The sequence below is a fragment of the Salvelinus namaycush genome, chromosome 20 (genome assembly GCF_016432855.1).
Source record: "Salvelinus namaycush isolate Seneca chromosome 20, SaNama_1.0, whole genome shotgun sequence".
NCBI lineage: Eukaryota > Metazoa > Chordata > Actinopteri > Salmoniformes > Salmonidae > Salvelinus > Salvelinus namaycush.
The window spans coordinates 19,177,013-19,190,294 of NC_052326.1; the positions used below are offsets into that span (position 1 = coordinate 19,177,013).

The 13,282-nt window shown below is 46.0% G+C and overlaps 1 protein-coding gene across 1 annotated transcript in view; it reads right to left on the minus strand.

Moving 5' to 3' along the window:
* The window catches only part of LOC120065619 (receptor-type tyrosine-protein phosphatase gamma-like), a 133,331-nt gene that overhangs the window by 35,132 nt on the left and 84,917 nt on the right, over positions 1–13,282 (minus strand). The window contains exons 8-11 of the mRNA XM_039016675.1: positions 5,722–5,906; positions 3,236–3,344; positions 2,837–2,886; positions 1,490–2,264 (exon numbers count right to left, since the gene is read on the minus strand). Coding sequence (XP_038872603.1) covers positions 1,490–2,264; positions 2,837–2,886; positions 3,236–3,344; positions 5,722–5,906 — 1,119 coding nt within the window. The remainder of the gene's footprint in view (positions 1–1,489; positions 2,265–2,836; positions 2,887–3,235; positions 3,345–5,721; positions 5,907–13,282) is intronic.

Here is a 13,282-nt window from a genome sequence, read left to right on the forward strand (position 1 = left end):
GACAAAGATGAATTGATATTGGATACGTCTAGAACATCAACAATCAAAATACCATCTTTTTATGAAGATAAGCCTGGTGCTACATAGCCAGGCTGTCTTACTACCTAGACGCTCCACCATATCCCATCAATCCTGAGGCTCTAAAGCAACTGAGCACGCCCCCTTCCACGCTGCTCTGCTACCCTACCTACCCAGGGCTTGTTCTCCTGCGGTGCTGTTCCCGGCCCCCACGGCTTCACTCCGCAGCGGGAGCCCGGGCGGTAGCGGTAGTGGCACAGTGGGTGTAGCCCCGGGAAGCAGAGACAACAGCCCCCTGCACTGCAGCACAGCCAGCCGCTACCACAGCCTCTCTCTCTCTCCCCACCATCCACACACACCAGGCAGGCAGGGGAACCATGGTGTGCTGCTCTGCTCTCTCCCGTCTGCCGCTCACGCTAACACGAGTCGTCCGGAAAAAACACGCCAGCGGACGTGCACATGGACACACATGGGCACACACAGCCAGTCACAAACATGCACTGAAGGATACACACACACCAATGGTCTACATGACTCTAGTGACTCTACCCACACACTCACACATACAACACTGACACTCCAACGCTCACACACACCACATACACTCACGCACACACATGCATATTGATGCCACACACACACACCAATGGTCTACATGTCTCTAGTGCCAGGCAGGGAGCTGTTAATGGAGCACAGGGTTTTTCCCCCTGCAGCTGCGGCTCTGCTCTGAGCTCATGTCACTGGCTCTGAAAGTAGGCCAGCACTCAGTCTAAAGAGAACACAGAGGAGGGAGAGAAAAGAGGAAGGAGAGAGAGGAGGAATGGGAAACAACAAGGATGGAGAGAGGGAGAGTGAGAAAGACAACGAAAGAGAGAGAAACAGTGGTACAGAGGGAAATACAAGGAAGGAGAGAAATAGAGGGAGTGGTAAAGACGAGAAGTGAGAAAGCTGGGAGTGGGATAGATGAGGAAGTAGAGAGAGTGGGAGTGGGAGAGATGAGGAATTAAAGGGAATGGGAAAGAAGGAAGGAGAGAGAGTCCTATCCTACAGAAACATGTATCAAACACACATCGTTAAACTGCAGTGGCAATTTAAATGCTTTAACTGTACTTACAACAGTCTCTCAGCATGTAGAGAGCTCTCCTGGACAGATTGTTCACTTTACTGAACTCCACACCTACGGTATGTCATTCAGTATAACCTATGAGTGTAGGTGTTGATGTGGGTGTAAATGGGTATGTGTGGGTATGAAAAAGCCTCCAAACTGAACCATGGTGTGTCTAATACAAGGCTGTCATATTCATTTCCACTTTATAGTGATATTATTAAGAATCACATACTGATGAAAGGCAAAAGACCAAGTGGAGACAGGGAGTACTATTTGGTCTTGGATCCAACAATGATGCCCTTTCATTCTTTTATTCAGATTCCAGATTAATTGAAAAGTACCTACTATAATGAGTATTCTCACCTGTGTGTATGGAGAATGGCCAGTGGCTCTTCTTCCCTCCTGTGCTAGGTCTTAGAGTTGGGGGGGGGCTGTCTGGGGCTGGGAACTCTGCCGGGTCATTCCCTGGCTCCATGGTAGGGGGCACCACCGTGTCTGTCTCCACCGTGCTCTGTGTGTGTGTCACCAACTGGTCCTCCACAGCACTAGAGGGCGTAGTGCTGTTGGTGTTAGTCTCCCCTGCTTCTCTTCCTTTCTCTTTGGCAGTCGAGGCTGGGGCGGCCGTGGGCGGCTCCTTCACCACCGTACTGTTCGTCTGCTTCTCTACCTTGTCCGCCACTGTCACTTTCTTCTCTTTCGTCTCCTTCTCTTTCTCCTCCTCATCTTCCTCCTTATCCTCCTCTCCTTCCTTCTCTCCCTCCTCTCCCTCACTTTTTGCACCTTTCTCCCTGTCTTCTGCTCCCTCTCCGTTGTCTTTGGCTGCGTCAGCACTCTGGCCGGCTGCAGGTTCGGTGGTGGGCTGACGAGGGGGGGCAGTGGTGGGATTCTGTCTGGAGGCGGGGGCTTTGGTCGGCCACACAGAGCTAGGGAAGGAGGAGATGACCCCACCACTGAACCCCAGCCCAGCCAGGAGGGTACTGGTCACCACAGACGCCACTGTCGCCTGGCTACCACTGGAGGACGGGCCAATGCCCGTCGCCATGGAGACGAAGGAGAAAGGGAGGCCGGAGGAGGTCCAGGTGGAGGAGCCGGAGCTGATGGGAGCCATGTCAGCTGAAGAGGCCGGAGAGACGGTGGGCTAGAGAAAGAAACAATAGGTGAAAAGGGATGAGATGGTAAGAGAAGGAGGGAAAAGAGAGAGAGACATGGCTGAGTTACACAACACCTCACATCATAATATATCCCTTCCTATTTCCTCTTCCCGGCCCCCATGGCTTCACTCTGCAGCGGGAGCCCGGGCAGGAGTGGTAGTGGCACAATTAAGGTAGCCCTGGGAAGCCGAGACAACAGCCCTCTGCACTGCAGCACAGCCATTCGCGACCACAGCCTCTCTCTCTCCCCACCATCCACACACACCAGGCAGGCAGGGGAACCATGGTGGAAGAATATTTACATGCCTTATTAATCCATCAGTAATCATGTAAATGTAGAACTGTTTCATCATTTGAAAGGAGAAATAAGTCAAGTACATTATAAGCTATCTTCTGCTCAATATTGCGATTTCTTTGACATCTGTGGACTGACAAGTAGGCTAATTGAGAGTATCTGAGTCACAGTGGATGCATGCTCTCCAGCACAGAGGTTTGATAATGAGACAGTGCTGCTCCCTGCTGGAGAGAGGGAGTACTACAGAGTGTTCACAACACTCACCATCCCTGTTTTCACTATCCTTGTTCCTTCAAATATCCTGGTGGTGTTAGCTGAAAGGAGACCATAACATTAAAACGTGTTAACCGATGATAAAACAACATATATTCTACTGTATAGACAGTGTAATACTGCATTGATTCTAGCTGTGCAACAAATCAACAGGCATTTAGACAGACAAGAGATATGTGATGAGGAGGGGGAAGAGCAGAAACAACTCTGATCACCAAACAAGACAACAAAGGAACAAAACAAGAAACAAAGAGATGTGAGATCAATAGAAACTGAGCGATGCAACGTGATGGAAATACTTAGATTGTTTTTACAAAAGTGAAAAGAAAAAATGAAGGAAAGAAGGTGATGAGGAGGATGATGACAATGAGGAAGATGAGGAAGAATCACCTCTGAAGAGCATGCTCTGGCTGAAGTCACTGCGCATGTCGTTCATACACACAGCCTGCACCCGGAACAGGTACAGCACGTCAGGAGACACCGGAGTGATGACAGCTTCCTGTAACACACAACCAGGGGACCGTCAGCAATATACAGGAGCACCACACACATCTAGACGTGCACACTGACACACGCGCATTAAAATATAAATTGTGTCCCTGTGTTTTTGTCGGGGATCACAGACTGTTTGATCCAGCGAAACAAAAGGAGGATATGGTTGACACAGCGAGCGTCCATGCTCACACACACATAGTAATCATCTGTGCTCACACACACAGGAGGTGGAATCGTCTGCAGAACACTTCCCCTAAACCCATGTAGCTAGTAGGCTGTCTGCTATACTGGAGAAGTGTATGTACCATAGAAATATGATAGATTCTATTTCTATGGTGTGTACTCCAGTGGCAAGAGCACATAGTAACACACACACACACACACACACACACACACACACACACACACACACACACACACACACACACACACACACACACACACACACACACACACACACACACACACACACACACACAGCTGTGTCTTACTATACTTGTGAGGACTTTTTGGGGACAAACAATTGATTCTCGTTCAGAATCCTATTTTCCCTTACCCTAAACCTAACCCTAACCACTAACCACTAACCTGTAACCTTAACCCTAATTCTAACCCTAAGCCTAAAATAGCCTTTTTACAAGTGAGGACCGGCAAAATGTCCTCACTTCTCTGAATTTGAGTTGGTTTATTATTCTTGTGTGGACTTCTGGTACTCACAAGTATAGTAAACTGTGTGCACACACACACACACACACACCTTGATGAGTTCTGGCTACCTTCCTGGAGAGGTCACACAGCTTAGCCTAGAATTCTGTCGTGGCTAAAAGGATGACATAACACAGCCTGCCCCCATGACCCCAACACAGCACAGAAGGCAGAGGTCACAAAATGAAGGTTAGAGCGTGGTGGGAAAATATATACTCTCTCTCTCTCTCTTCTTCTCTCTCGCGGTCTCTCTCTCTCCTTTCCTTCTTTCTGTAGACAACAAACACTGGATTTACCACAGAGTATTGAGTGGTAAGATTGTGGCAACACTAGCAAAAATACATAAAACAACTGAAACCATTTCTAATTAGGATGCAATGTAAATCACCCTGGCTGAATATGGGCGGTAGAGACAGGGCTGAATTACAAGTCACATCGTAATGTATCCCTTCCTATTTCCTCTTTATGGTGTACGCGTTCCAAATCACACGCCTGAACTATCCCCACGGCGGGGAGATGGAGGTCCAATCCACCGCTAAATGCATGAGGAATGGCTATTATCATAACTCACATTCTCTGGTGTCCGATCGCCAGGGAGGGCTCGCCGCACAACTAAATCTTACATTAAGTAATGGCGTTTGTTCTCCCCTCACCACCACCACCTCCTCCCTGATTTATGCATGTTCCGCACAGTTTAATTCAGTTAAGGATGTGTCTGCCCTGTTCCCAGGCGGTTATTACAAGTGGAGAGGGCTGTAAAGACCGACGGCAGGCAGCAGGCAGGAAGGCGGGGCTGGAGCAGGGTTGGAGTGGTTTAGTAGGCTTCTCCATGGATTCTAGCGACAGGTTTCATAAAGCCTGGCTGTACCGTGAGCCCCCTAATGGTGGTGGCCAGGGAACAGACAGAGAATACAAATGGAAATGACTATCTGAAAAGAAAAGGAGGAGAGATGGAGGGAGAAAGAGAGAGAGATTGAGTGGGAGGTAAGTGATGGAGAGAGAGAGAACGAAATAGAGAGAGAGAAAAGGGAAATAGATGGAGATTGAGAGAAATAATAAAAAAGAGTGAGAGAACAGGAAGGAGTGGTGAGAGGAGGGAGAATGGCTGAGACAAGAGGCTGCGGTACATGGGGAGATTAGATTCTGTTAATGATGGGCAGCCCTCAAAGAAAAGAACCACCACGTCTCTCCTCTGTTCCCTCCTCCGCTGTCCCTTGTTCACCCTCCCTCTATCAGCAGGCAGGAATCCCTCCTCATTAAATCCCATCCCCCAATCGGAACACAATGGCAGGATAGAAAAAGAGCTGTGGGTGTTTAAAATGCCAGTGCTGCTGCTGTTAAATGGCTGGGGGCTGCTCTGATCCTTACATTGGTGTTTCATAATGCAAGTTCCAAGGTCAAGCTACCAACAGTGTCACTACAGTAGGTCTCCACACGCAGTCTAATATGCAGCCAATTTATCATAATTTTTCAGTCTACCTCACCAGTTTCTGCATTGTCACTGTGTGTGGTAGAGTAATTGGGGTGTGTTAATGTAGTCTCACTCACTCATTCACTCACTGTCTTGAAAGTGTGTGTGTGTGTGTGTTATAGAGTAATTGACCAGTGTGTTAACGGTCAGTGACATTTGTTTGCGTGTGCATGTGTGCGCGCGTGTGAGTGTGATAAAAACGGACCAGTTTGTTTTGGCTGTCGGTGACGTGTGTCTCCTCGTAGGACTCATCGTGTTTGGTCCAGCTGTAGGAGATGAGGAAGGAGATGATTGGCGGGTGGTAGGTGAACTCTGGCCGGGTCCATCGCACCCCCAGGGCCGTGCGGTTCAGATGCTGCACCTTCATGTTGATGGGAGCACTGCTGCACACTGAGAGAGAGAGAGGGGAGGGAGAGAGAGAGGGGAAAAAGACAGGTACAGGGAGGGAGTAGGGGGGATGTGGGAGACAAAAGAGAAGGGAAAAAGAAAGAGGTTCTTACACTGTGGTCCCACAACGATCTGGAATGTCAGACAAAGGACTCCTGGAGGACAGGAGAACCCACCACACGCATGGACACACATATGTATGCATATTCGCCCCTCACACACACATACAGTACGTGTAGGCACTTGAGATCGATGAAAGAGCGAGAGATGCAATGAACAGAGAGCGAGAGAGATACTGAGGAGAGTGAGAGTGGGGTGTTTGAGGTAGCTCTGTGACTTATGGAGCTGTTCCACCAGACAGCAGCATCCGTCTTAGGGCTAAAACAATACAGGCTCATATATACGTGCCTCCAGGCCTTCCATCTAGGTTTTATATCTCCCTATTCCCTATATATATGTATGCCTACATAAATCACATAGTTCATAAGCTGTGTTGTTCCCTCATGTGGCCACTAGATGTCTCTGTTTGACCAGTAAACAGAGTGCCGAGTCCTAAGCTCTGCAAGGTGTTGCACGGCGTCAAAGGCAGCTCCATGGCTCTGTCGTCTCCACAACAGAGGGGTTCATTACTGGGCATGTCAGAAAGCTGAAAACATCACTTCAATAATCAAACCCTGTTTTTTTCATAGGGAAATCTTCCGGAGATCTGCTTTATTTCCCCCAGAACTGCCTCACCTGAACAGATGTTATTCCACCCATTGAAGACAGACAGGCTAGACAAAAGAACCAAATGCTGCCTACATTTCTATCATCAGCTTTATTATTAATAATAGTCCGAGGATGAATTCAACACACTGTCTAAACAAACAGCCTTGATATGTATGAGTACATTCACTGTTATTGTGGAATGATAAAGCAGGCTCATAAGAATAGCCTATTTTGAGTTGTGTGTGACTAAATTCATTAGTCATAAATAGCAGCAATGCGGTCATCCAATAATATCCTGATGAATAGCGGCTGTGGTTTGGCATTATTAAAGTGATTAGTCTCTGCCCCTGTACTGTCGCCTGGCTGGCTGGCTGAGCCAATGGAACCTGTTTGACCTCCACACACACATGGTGTCCTCTAGATAACACCCAGCTGTGGTGGGTCAGCCTGCACTGTCACTCAGCACGTGAGAGAGAGAGAGAAGAGAGAGAAGAGAGAGAAGAGAGAGAAAGAGAGAGAGAGAGAGAGAGAGAGAGAGAGAGAGAGAGAGAGAGAGAGAGAGATAGATAGATAGATAGATAGATAGATAGATAGATAGATAGATAGATAGATAGATAGATAGATAGATAGATAGATAGATAGATAGATAGATATAGAGAGAGAGAGAGAGAGAGAGAGAGAGAGAGAGAGAGAGAGAGAGAGAGAGAGAGAGAGAGAGAGAGAGAGAGAAATAGAAAGACAAGAGAGAAAGGTGAATAGGGGACAGTAGGTAAGGGGGCATCGCTGTGATGAATGGCATAAGAGGATCTCTCCTTCATCCCTCCCAGGCCCCATAGCCCCTCATGACTCCACTCTGATAGCAACAAGATCTCACGGTCTCACTTCAGTATTCAACGTTTGTCCAGAGGGGGGGATAAATGTTAAAACTCGACGATTCAATTTAGCGATTCATTCCGACTGGTTAACGTAAGGGTTAAGATTTAGGATAGGGGTAAAATATATACAGTACTGTGCAAAAGTTTTAAGCAGGTGTGAAAAAATGCTGTAAAGTAAGAATGCTTTCAAAAATAGACATGTTAATAGATTATATTTATCAATTAACAAAATGCAAAGTGAGTGAACCGAAGAAAAATCTACATCAAATCAATATTTGTCATGACCACCCTTTGCCTTCAAAACAGCATCAATTCTTCTAGGTACACTTGCACACAGTTTTTGAAGGAACTCGGCAGGAAGGTTTGCCCAAACATCTTGGAGAACTAACCACAGTTCTTCTGTGGACTTAGGCAGCCTCAGGTGCTTCTCTCTCTTCATGTAATCCCAGACAGACTCGATGATGTTGAGATCAGGGCTCTGTGGGGGCCATACCATCACTTCCAGGACTCCTTGTCCTTCTTTACGCTGAAGATAGTTCTTAATGACTTTCGCTGTATGTTTGGGGTCGTTGTCATGCTGCAGAATAAATTTGGCCAATCAGATGCCTCCCTGATGGTATTGCACGATGGATAAGTTTCTGCCTGTACTTCTCAGCATTGAGGAGACCATTAATTCTGAACAAATCCTCAACTCCATTTGCAGAAATGCAGCCCCAAACTTGCAAGAAACCTCCACCATTCTTCACTGTTGCCTGCAGACACTAATTTGTGTACCGCTCTCCAGCCCGTCGGTGAACAAACTGCCTTCCGCTACAGCCAAATATTTATACTTTTGACTCATCAGCACAGAGCACCTGCTGCCATTTTTCTGCAGCCCAGTTCCTGTGTTTTCGTGCGAAGTTGAGTCGCTTGGCCTTGTTTCCAGGTTGGAGGTATGGCTTTTTAGCTGCAAGTCTTCCATGAAGACCACTTCTGACCAGACTTCTCCAGACAGTAGATGGGTGTACCAGGGTCCCACTGTTTTCTGCCAATTCTGAGCTGATGGCACTGCTGGACATCTTCCGATTGTGAAGGGAAGTAAGCATGATGTGTCTTTCATCTGCTGCAGTAAGTTTCCTTGGCCGACCACTACGTCTACGGTCCTCAACGTTGCCCGTTTCTTTGTGCTTCTTCAAAAGAGCTTGGACAGCACATCTGGAAACCCCTGTCTACCTTGAAATTTCTGCCTAGGAGAGACCTTGTTGATGCATTACAACTACCTTGTCTTGTTGCTGTGCTCAGTCTTTCCATGGTGTATGACTTTTGACAGTAAACTGTCTTCAGTAACCTCACCTTGTTAGCCGAGTTTGGCTGTTTCTCACCCAGTTTTATTCCTCCTACACAGCTGTTTCTGTTTCAGTTAATGATTATATGTCAACCTACATATTGAATTGATGATCATTAGCACCTGTTTCGTATAATTGTTTAATCATACACCTGACTATATGCGTACAAAATCCCTGACTTTGTGCAAGTGTACCTACAAGAATTGATGCTGTTTTGAAGGCAAAGGGTGGTCACACCATGTATGGATTTGAATTAGATTTTTCTTCTGTTCACTCACTTTGCATTTAGTACATTGATAAATATAATCTATTAGCATGTATTTTTGAAAGCATTCTTACTTTACAGCATTTTTTTACACCTGCCTAAAACTTTTGCACAGTACTGTATATTTTTTTATGAGTACCTAGCACTGGGATTGAACCCGCGATCCTCAGAGCTGTAGCTCACGGTTCAAGCACTTTCTCTATCCCCATCCTCAACACCCTAGCAAGCCGCAAGCCTACTAGGTGGTAATAGGCGATCACGTTGACCCTAGTGGATGGTATTGAAGGCATCTCTTGACGTCCTGGGGACCTGGACAAACGTATAATACTGCAGTGGTCTGGTGTGACCTGGCTGCTGATATATGGGAGATGGCAGCAATAGTACAGCAGAGTGCACACTAAGTTATTTCAGAGCACCTAAATGAATTCTAAATGAATTCTAATTGTGACCATTACTGGGATATTGGGCTCTCCAGGACCTGGTAATGTTTCCTGATTTCCATTTTTCATTAGCAGCCATTCTACAGGCCAGCAGGCTGGATCCAGGTGAGAGAATAGAATAGCTCCTTGACCAGAGACTTGTAAGTAGTCACTCAGTTCTTCACTGGAGCAGTTCATAGCATACCATTCCCCTTTGTGTTTCAAGGGCAGTGTAAAGAGTAAAGGACTTCCGACACACACACGCGCACACACGCGCACACACACACACACACACACACACACACACACACACACACACACACACACACACACACACACACACACACACACACACACACACACACACACACACACACACACACACACACACACACACACACACACACACACACACACACACACACACACACACACAGGGGAAAGGTAGTGATGGCAAAGGGGACATCATTCTTTCATACTGGCTACCGAAGAGGAGAGGAGGTCTCTTAAGAGATGTGAGAGGCAGTTTAAAGGCGGAAAGTGATCTGTGGCCCTGCGCTTACCTGACCATGCTGGTAGATGAATGGCTAATATGAAGGAGTAAGAGGACAGTGAGAGAGCCAGCTACCTTACTGGAACTTCAAAGAGCTCACTTCAGGATGTATGTCACACAACTAAATAATTAGAACATTCCTGCGGGGTCAGAACTGTGTAATAGCTACAGGTAACTGCCAAAATAAAGGAAACATGTCAGTAAATGAGGGATACAAAGTGTACTGAAAGCAGACATTTCCACACAGGTGTGGTTCCTGAGTTTATTAAGCAATTAACATCTCATCACGAAACAAAAATGCCCAGTTGCCCATTATATGAGCTACCATGGCTAGAAGAAGAGATCTCAGTTACTGTGAAAGAGGAGTCTCAAATGAGCATAGGGGTTTTAATGTGTGTGTGTGTGTGCATGTGTGTGTGTGTCTCAGTCACCAGATCTCAACCAAATTGAACACTTATGGGAGATTCTGGAGCGGCGCCTGAGACAGTGTTTTCCACCAACATCAACAAACACCAAATGATGGAATTTCTCATGAAAGAATGGTGTCTCATCCCTCCAGACACTTGTATAATCTATGCCAAGGCACATTGAAGCTGTTCAAAAACTAACTCCGTGTGTTATGTCAGCTGACCTGCGTTAAACCATGGCTTGCCATCCCTTTGCTTGTTGTCTCTTAAAATCCTAACTACTGTAGGGGGGTTGGGAATAGATCCAACACCAGACCCTCCATCCCCTTCTAAGCCCACTCCAAACCCTTGTGTTTGTGGAACAGATCAGTTCTGGGTTAATTCACCCCGGCTAAAGCCACTGGAGCTCATTTCACCCCTTAGGCTTCAATTCCATGCCTCTATTCTTGGAAGGAACGACAGCCATCACACACTCTCCATCACAATTATCATCCACCCCTCCATCCCTCCACCCCTCCATCCCATCACTCTGCGGGTCACAGCTCGCTGTGCCGCCAATCAATTTCCCACGCCCATAAATGGAAAAAAATAATTGTTTGATGGATGATAAAGAAAATCTTCTAAGCTTTTTTCTGTGGATTAGTGAGTTATTGAAGAGCACCTAAATGAATTCTAAATGAATTCTAATTGTGACCATTACTGGGATATTGGGCTCTCCAGGACCTGGTAATGTTTCCTGATTTCCATTTTTCATTAGCAGCCATTCTACAGGCCAGCAGGCTGGATCCAGGTGAGAGAATAGAATAGCTCCTTGACCAGAGACTTGTAAGTAGTCAATCAGTTCTTCACTGGAGTGAAAGTATTCACACCCCTTAGCATTTTTCCTATTTTGTTGCCTTACAACTTGGAATACATTTTTTTTTTGGGGGGGGGGGGGGGGTTTGTATGATTTGATTTACACAACATGCCTACCACTTTGAAGATGCAAAATATTTTTTATTGTGAAACAAACAAGAAATAAGACAAAAAAACTGAAAACTTGAGCGTGCATAACTATTCACCCCCCCAAAGTCAATGCTTTGTAGAGCCATCTATTGCAGCAATTACAGCTGCAAGTCTCTTGGGGTGTGTCTCTATAAGCTTGGCACATCTAGCCCATTCTTCAAGGCAAAACTGCTCTAGCGCCTTCAAGTTGGATGGGTTCCGCTGGTGTACAGCAATCTTGAAGTCATACCACATATTCTAAATAGGGTTGAGGTCTGGGCTTTGACTAAACCATTCCAAGACATTTAAATGGTTCCCCTTAAACCACACAAGTGTTGCTTTGCAATATGCTTAGGGTCATTGTCCTGCTGGAAGGTGAACCTCCGTCCCAGTCTCAAATCTCTGGAAAACTGAAACAGGTTTCCCTCAATAATTTCCCTGTATTTAGCGCCATCCATCATTCCTTCAATTCTGATCAGTTTCCCAGTCCCTGCAGATTAATGACATCCCCACAGCATAATGCTGCCACCACCGTGCTTCACTGTGGGGATGCTGTTCTCTGGGTGATGAGAGGTGTTGTGTTTGCACCAGAAATAGCGTTTTCATTGATGGCCAAAAAGCTCAATTGTAGTCTCATCTGACCGGAGTACCTTCTTCCATATGTTTGCAAATGTTTTTCTTTAAGCAATGTGTTTTTCTGTCCACTCTTCCATAAAGCCCAGCTCTGTGGAATGTACAGCTTAAAGTGGTCCTATGGACAGATACTCCAATCTCCGCTGTGAAGCTTTGCATTTCCTTGATGGTTATCTTTGGTCTCTTCGTTGCCTCTCTGATTAATGCCCTCATTGCCTGGTCCGTGAATTTTGGTGGGCGGCCCTCTCTTGGCAGGTTTATTGTGCTGCCAAATTCTTTTTTTAAATTGTTTTTATAATCCAACCCTGATCTGTACTTTTCCACAACTTTGTCCCTGACCTGTTTGGAGAGCTTAGTCTTCATGGTGCCGCTTGTTTGGTGGTGCCCCTTGCTTAGTGGTGTTGCAGACTCTGGGGCCTTTCAGAACAGGTGTACAGTTGAAGTCAGAAGTTTACAAACACTTAGGTTGGAGTCATTAAAACTCATTTTTCAACCACTCCACACATTTCTTGTTAACAAACTATAGTTTTGGCAAGTAAGGTCATCTACTTTTTGCATGACACAAGTAATTTTTCCAATAATTGTTTATAGACAGATTATTTCACTTTTTATTCACTGTATCACAATTCCAGTGGGTCAGAAGTGTACATACACCAAGTTGACTGTGCCTTTAAACAGCTTGGAAAATTCCAGAAAATTATGTCATGGCTTTAGAAGCTTCTGATAGGCTAATTGATATCATTTGAGTCAATTGGAGGTGTACCTGTGGATCAAGGCCTACCTTCAAACTCAGTGCCTCATGTGAAAATCAAAAGAAATCAGCCAAGACCTCCGAAAAAAATTGTAGAGCTCCACAAGTCTGGTTCATCCTTGGGAGCAATTTCCAAACGCCTGACGGTACCATGTTCATCTGTACAGACAATAGTACGCAAGTATAAACACCATGGGACCGCGCAACTGGCATACCGCTCAGGAAGGAGACGCATGAAAAGTGCAAATCAATCCCAGAACAACAGCAAAGGACCTTGTGAAAATGCTGGAGGAAACAGGTACAAAAGTATCTATATCCACAGTAAAACTATATCGACATAACCTGAAAGGCCGCTCAGCAAGGGAGAAGCCACTGCTACAAAACCGGCATAAAAAAGCCAGACTACGGTTTGCAGCTGCATATGGGACAAAGATTGTACTTTTTGGAGAAATGTCCTCT